General features: G+C 41.1%; 1 protein-coding gene across 1 annotated transcript; it reads left to right on the top strand.

The window, feature by feature from the left end:
• Positions 1-2,220: 2,220 nt before the first annotated feature.
• Positions 2,221-5,860, top strand: slitrk2 (SLIT and NTRK-like family, member 2). The gene has a single exon (XM_056251214.1). The coding sequence runs from the start codon at positions 2,711-2,713 to the stop codon at positions 5,273-5,275; it is 2,565 nt and encodes an 854-aa protein (XP_056107189.1). The 5' UTR covers positions 2,221-2,710; the 3' UTR covers positions 5,276-5,860.
• The last annotated feature ends 1,496 nt before the right edge of the window (positions 5,861-7,356 follow it).

Here is a 7,356-nt window from a genome sequence, read left to right as displayed (position 1 = left end):
TTGTCTTTGAGGATATTTAAAATCACTTCACACATTCTCCATCTGATGTGGCCTTCACCTCATCTTTGATGACATTATTAATCATAAAGATTTTAACAAGTTATTATGAACATATGTGAACAGGCTATGCCTTTACAGGAACCTCCTTAAATATCTGATGATCACTAATTAGTGGAATAACTGTGACAAAAAGATAGATTAATGAAAGATAACGTGAGTTATGATTAAAATTTTTTGCTCTTGTGTCTTCCTCACAGATGATTGACATAATCATTTTCATTCAATCATTCGAGTTTTGTAATAGGCTACATTTTGTGTCTGTGTCTGTTAACCTGTTTTTTTTTTTTACATGTAATATTCCCATTTTTTATCAGCTACAAAATAAAGTAGAAAATACTACACAACACTAACAGCAAACAATCAACAATAAAACTGGAAACAAGTAACATACATAAACAGTTGCTTTTATATGTGTCATATATAAAATTAAACGAGAACCCATCACAAGACAAATATTATATATAGCCTATGTATATATATATATATATATATATATATATATATATATATACACACACACACACACACACAAAATGTATTTATTTGGTTAACTCATTATAATTAATTATGATTTATAATAATTAATATATTAAATACATTTACATATTTATTTATTTTGCTGCTGCTGCTATTATTTCAGAGTATGTTCTGCTGTTCTGTTCTGAGTCATTTATTATAATTTCTTATGGGTTGAAAACTGATGGTGTTACAATGCTCTCCACACTGTATCAAGTATTGGCTGAGTTTGGCCTTAGTGCATTGGGCATATCGTCCTCCTTTTCTTGGCTATCTATCATGATTGTTATTGCCAGTGTGCAGCATGAAAATCAATAATTTATGACAGATTACCTTATGCCTGAAGCTGGTGTTTTGTAATTGCAATTTAAGCTGGTTCTTAATATTACAATGACTCATGAATTAAGTCTCAAATTTCGCTCTGCCAAGCAGTAGTCAGTAAATAAACAAGAGGAACGGATAAGCGAAATAAACACCAAAGCAATCTGGGGAAAATAAAAGTTTTAAAAGATCCCTATTGACACTGTCTTTACCCCTGCAAATGTATATTTTATATATATTTGGAGCCACTTGCGCCTCCTAGTGGCCGATTATGATTAGAACAGCTGCTTTTTTTTATAAAGCCAGAAACTTTATTAACAGAAACAGAAATCTGATTTTATTCTGTTTATTTATTTCTCATTTAACCTTTTTGTGCTACAAATTAATGTTCTTTCTTTTCTTATTTGTATTATTATTATTATTATTATTATTATTATTATTATACACAGTGGTTAAAGTGGGATTTGGCAGGTGGGGGAACCCTCAAATTTTGTGTAGGTGCAACAGGGAAAAATGGCTCACCGTGGGACAACATATTGAGTATCGTGGTTTAGCAATACTTTTTGGTATAATTATCATCCCCAGCCCCACCCACAGACATGTGCATTAAAATGTGAGGTATTTAGGGGGGTTCTGGGGCATGCTCCCCCGAGAAAATTTTGATTTCTCTGACCTACAAATGTGCAATTTAAGACTTTTGAAGGCCCAAAAAATGGATGATAAATAGCTTTAAAACCATGTCATTGAGTGGGCATTAGATTATTTTGTCAATATATTCTCTCTCTCCTCATCTATATCTTTCTTTTTTCTCTCAGTCTCCTTATCCTGGCCTATTTCTTCCCCTCCTAAAGCTGAACTTTGACTGATAGTCTTTTCATTTTCGTCTGTGTCAGTGAAGAAAGTAAACATAGGCTTAACTGATATTTATATGTTTTGTGAATCATATATAATTTATACACGATAAAAGGCTATGCAATAGGCTACAATTGGTTTATTTAAAAGGAAATAAACCAAGAAGGCATATCTTAAAAACTGTTCAAGTGTTCAAGTCGCGTTAGAACACCCACAGCAAACACAAAATGCCATACAATATCAAAAATAAATAAAACGAAAAGGCCACACAAATCCCATCTTAAAACGGCATTTATCAAGCAGTGTTAAGTGCAAGTCTGCAAATAACAATAAAATGTTCATTTTGTCATAAAAATAATGTCTTTAACTAGGAAAGGAACACATCTACTCACTCATGTCTGGTGACGTCGGAATTCCACACAGAGCTCGTTCACTCTCATCCAGCAGACACACACACATACACACACGGGCATAGGCGCGCGCTCCTGGTGGGAGTGAGTGAGCAAGCGCGGAGTCCATCTCTCTCACTCTGATGCTCGCTCGCATAGCGCTCAGTTATCCCGCGCATCACGCACCGTCAAGTTGACTGTCGCCATGCAGGATCGCAGGCGTAAAGTTGCTTTCGTGTGAATATCTCTCGCGCTGCAGGTGAAAAGGACAGTTTAAGCTCCGAGACTCGGAACGGTGGTGCCTCGGATGCGCTTCAAACTGCTGCATGAATGCTTGCTCATTAGCCCGGGATTTCACTGTCACTGCGAGGGACGACGATGTGTTCGGTCCGGCAGCGTTCACAGTGCGCTCGGTGATGGATGCCTTCTCTGTTCCGCCTTTTGGGATTTAAGGAGGGTCAATGGAGAGCTGTGCGCTTCTTTGCGCTTTTTGAAATCTTCTTTGGGGCTGAGCATGCCTGTTTTGAGATTTGCACATTAATGCTCGGGCTTTCGGCATTATTGCTGTAAAAATGCTGAACAACATTCTCTTGCTGAGCGTTTTAACAGTCACCAGTTTCCCTTCAAAGACAGACAGCCGCAAAACTTCCAAAGACATTTGCAAGAACCGGTGCTCCTGCGAGGAGAAAGAGAACGCACTGAATATCAATTGTGAAAACAAGGGTTTTACAACGGTCAGTCAGTTCCAGCCTCCGCAAAACAAAATCAGCCAGCTCTTTCTGAATGGAAACTTTCTCACCAAGATAAGCCCGAATGAATTCTTCAATTATGGTAATGTAACATCTCTTCATTTGGGTAATAATGGCTTGCAGGAGATCAAAACAGGGGCATTCAATGGGTTAAAAAACTTGAAGCGCCTTCATCTCAATAATAATAACCTGGAAATCATAAGAGAGGACACTTTTTCTGGTTTGGAGAGTTTGGAGTATTTGCAAGCTGATTATAATTACATTAGTGCCATCGAGGCAGGGGCTTTCAACAAACTGAATAAACTAAAAGTCCTGATACTCAACGACAACCTTTTGCTCTCTCTACCTAACAACATATTCCGCTTTGTCATGTTGACGCATTTGGATTTAAGGGGAAACCGACTGAAGATTCTGCCGTTTGCTGGCGTTCTAGAGCATATAGGTGGAATAATGGAGATTCAGCTGGAAGAGAACCCGTGGAATTGCACTTGTGATTTGATACCCCTGAAAGCCTGGCTGGATACAATTTCAGTCTTTGTGGGGGATATCGTGTGTGAGACACCGTTCAGACTGCACGGCAAAGACGTCACGCAGCTGATCAAGCAAGACCTTTGCCCCAGGCGCAATCCTGGAGACACAAGTCATCGTGCGATACAACCACCATCTGATTCACAATATCAGGGTCCGTCTCCAACCCTGCGGCCTCGAGTCACACCGACAAGAGCCCCCAAGGCCTCCCGCCCCCCTAAAATGAGATACCGCCCCACTCCTCGTGTCACGTCCAACAGAGATAAACATGTATTTGGGCCTATCATGGTGTACCAGACGCGCTCACCTGTCCCGATGACATGCCCGGGAATTTGCGTGTGCACGTCGCAAAATCCCGACAGTGGATTAAACATCAATTGTCAGGAGCGCAAACTTCAGAACATCTCTGAACTTCAACCCAAACCGTCGTATCCAAAGAAACTGCATTTAACCGGTAACTATTTGCAGACCATATACAGAACGGATCTGACAGAGTACAGCTCCCTTGAGCTCCTGCACTTAGGGAATAACAGAATAGCAATCATTCAGGACGGAGCCTTCGAGAATCTCACTAGTTTACGGAGGCTCTATCTGAACGGCAACTACATTGAGATCCTGTCCCAGTCTTTATTCGTTGGGCTGCAGAGCTTGCAATATCTCTACCTGGAGTACAACATCATTAAAGAGATTTTACCCCACACCTTTAACTCGCTGAACAATCTGCAGCTATTGTTCCTTAATAATAACCTGCTGAGATCCCTTCCCGACAATGTGTTTGGAGGTACCATGCTGACAAGGCTTAATCTCAGAAACAATCATTTTTCCCATCTCCCAGTGCGCGGCGTGCTGGACCAGCTCTCTGCCTTCATTCAGATCGACCTCCAGGAGAATCCGTGGGACTGCACCTGCGACATTGTGGAGCTTAAGAACTGGATGGAGCTGTCCAGCACCAGCGTAGTGGTGAATGAGATCACGTGTGACTCGCCATCCAAACATGCGGGCCGGCTCTTGCGCTCCCTCCGGAATGATGCCATCTGCCCCGAGACTGATGAGGTTCCTGTGACTAAACCCCCGACTGCTGTGAGCTCGAGCACCGAGGCGACCCCTTCTTCTTCCGTAACCCCTACGGACAGAATGCCCGAGATGCCTCCAGAGGTGCCCTTGTCCGTTCTCATCTTGGGCCTGCTCGTCGTGTTCATTCTGTCTGTGTGCTTCGGGGCAGGATTGTTCGTGTTTGTCCTCAAACGTCGCAAGGGAGTGGAGAACGTTCCCTCAGGCACCAATAACCATTTGGACTTGAACTCCTTCCAAGTACAGTATGGCTCTTACAATGCAGATGCCAATGCGGATAAAAGCGATAACCATGTCTATAACTACATCCCTCCGCCCGTGGGACAGATGTGTCAGAACCCCATCTACATGCAGAAGGAGAGCGAGCCGGTGGCCTATTATCGGAACCTGAAGGAGCTGAGCTTCAGCGCTCTTGACCCCAAGAAGGACGAGCTTGATCGAAGCCCAGCTTTCACCATAAGCACAGTGGAGTTCATTGATAAGCAACCGCGCGCCAACCGTGAACCGGAACTGCTTTATCAGAACATTGTTGAGAGAGCAAAAGATCTGCCCCAATCCGGGCCACTCAGCTATAACTTTTGCACTTTACCCAAAAAATCCTTCATCCCACCCTACGAAACCGCCCGGCGACACAACCAGGATCGATTAAACAAAACTGTTCTCTACGGGACCCCCAGAAAATATGCTGCACAGTCCAAAAACGAGCAACCTTTGCTATCCAACAAGCTTAAAACCGAGCCGGACTACCTCGAAGTTCTGGAGAAACACACTGCGATGAGTCAGTTGTAAGATTGAGTTCCTGTAAAACCTGTATCATCTGTGTATTCAACCACAAGAGACAATAATAACACCACCACAGACCGAAGCCTTCCATCTTCTTTTTAGAGGCTGTATACATACCCGCAATTTAAAGATGATATATTATTTTCTCTAAGGTTTAAATTATTTCTTCTACTTGAAACATAAAGACTGTAGCAGTTGTCGCAAGAATATGTATAGCTTACAGCTCCATGCTTTTTTTGTAATATGAAATATATTTTCTCTCAGACGACAGGGTTGTTGAAATGACATTCCTGTAGAACATGTTGGATGGTGAGTGCAACACAAATTCCTGGTTCCAGAAGTGCCTTTGCACTTGAAGAATTTTATCTCTGCTTTCTGCTAATCAAAATTTTTATAAGTGCTGTATTTTAAGACTCTTTATGTAAAATAGAATTATTTGTCCATTGCATTAAAAGTAAAATGGTACTCTAGTGTTGGGAGAATATTGTTTCTCATGTTTTGCATCTCTAAAATCAGGTGATTTCAGCTTAAATTGAATTAAGTTCCCTATGCATTCTGTGATGGATGTGGATTTTGCAGTATTCTGCAGCAAGGCTGATCTCTTTTAACGGCAGTGTGTGTGTGTGTGTGTGTATTTTATTTGCCTAGTTTCTGTGCCATGTCAGTGAAGAACAAATTGTGGAGAAAACAATTTTTGATCATTTTTACTTGCCTGAATATTCTTTACATATCGTGGCACACAGACTTGCTTGCTGTAGTATCGGATCTGTTATTCCTTGCGCATTCGCTCATTATTTTCTAAATTGAAATCAGAATGTCTCTGACTGTGGACATAATGGTAGCTGTCCAAGGTGCTAAAATGAGTTTGGATTGGCTGGTAGAGATATACTGTTGTCTTAGTGCTGAATTTCTAAATATGCCTTATTGTAGACTAGTTAAATACTTGAAAAATGATGCAGCAGTTTACTGCACCACAAATCAGATGAGTTTTTATTGTTTCCTTTCAGCACAGAAGTAGGGTGTATGCATTTCTTGATTTATTTTTAATTTTGTGTGTTTGCTTGTTTACATAAATGTAAAGAAGGCTCTATATCATTGCTGTATTCATAAACTCCGAGGTACATCACGTATATACATTTCATTCATAATTCATTACCTTTTTAAAAATGTTTTCAACATATCTGAGCAGTTTGATTTCAAAGTGAGGCAAATGTTTTCCCCCATGGGGGGAAAAAAAGGAGTGCGCTTGCTACAGTGCTTGATGTGACAGAATGTTTTTCATCCACTTTCAAATGGAGTGATTTCCTTTGCGCGGTACAATGAGCCTCTGTGTGGCTGTTTCCTGGTGTGGCCGAGAATGGGCAAAGCCACACATGCCCTGCACATCAATGAGGGGCCTGACCAGCAGAACACTTGCTGCTCTAGAATGGAGACGTCATGCTTTGATTCGAAATAAATTGTGAGCTGTAATCGGTTTACGCAGAATGAGAGGGAGCAAGGCTGTTTCGTTGATGCTGATGTATTGAGTTCATTACATATACAGCTGGTTCCAGTATACTTTATGTGCTTTTTTTTTAATTGTGTGCATGCGGTTTTTGCCTATGCATTTGAAATTCATAAGTCTGTGAAGTGTGCAATCAGTCTTTCGCATGCAATTTGATCTCCGAGAATATATTACAGATATATATTTCCAGAGCATTATGATAACTTCCTTATTGCTGTGTGGAGGTTGGGATAAAGGACTACTGACTGATTGAAGAGAAAGTTTTGAAGCCCGAGAGCCTCGGCAGTGCTGCAGTACTTTGATGCCATTGGCAGTGAATTATGTCGAGCAGTTTGAAGGTACTTGGCTCCAGATTCAAATCGATGGGAATGATGCTAGGTGCTGGCTGCTGTGGGCTTGTCCTCAAGCCGTTCTTAGCTATGCTTTCGGGCAGCTTCCATATTCTCCTACACGAATCTCCTCTTCCCTCATTGCACCTTTGGTTTATGGATAGGAGGTTTTTTTTAGAAAAGGTTTTTTTTTTTTTTTTACTGTAATGATATATTCACTTTGATTCACAGAGTCAGTATCCAGATCTCTTGAG

The sequence above is a fragment of the Rhinichthys klamathensis genome, unplaced genomic scaffold (assembly GCF_029890125.1).
Source record: "Rhinichthys klamathensis goyatoka isolate OS25496 unplaced genomic scaffold, OSU_Roscu_1.1 h1tg000079l_1, whole genome shotgun sequence".
NCBI classification, from domain to species: domain Eukaryota; kingdom Metazoa; phylum Chordata; class Actinopteri; order Cypriniformes; family Leuciscidae; genus Rhinichthys; species Rhinichthys klamathensis.
Note: the sequence above shows the minus strand (reverse complement) of the source record. Positions and strands in the feature narration are given on the sequence as shown.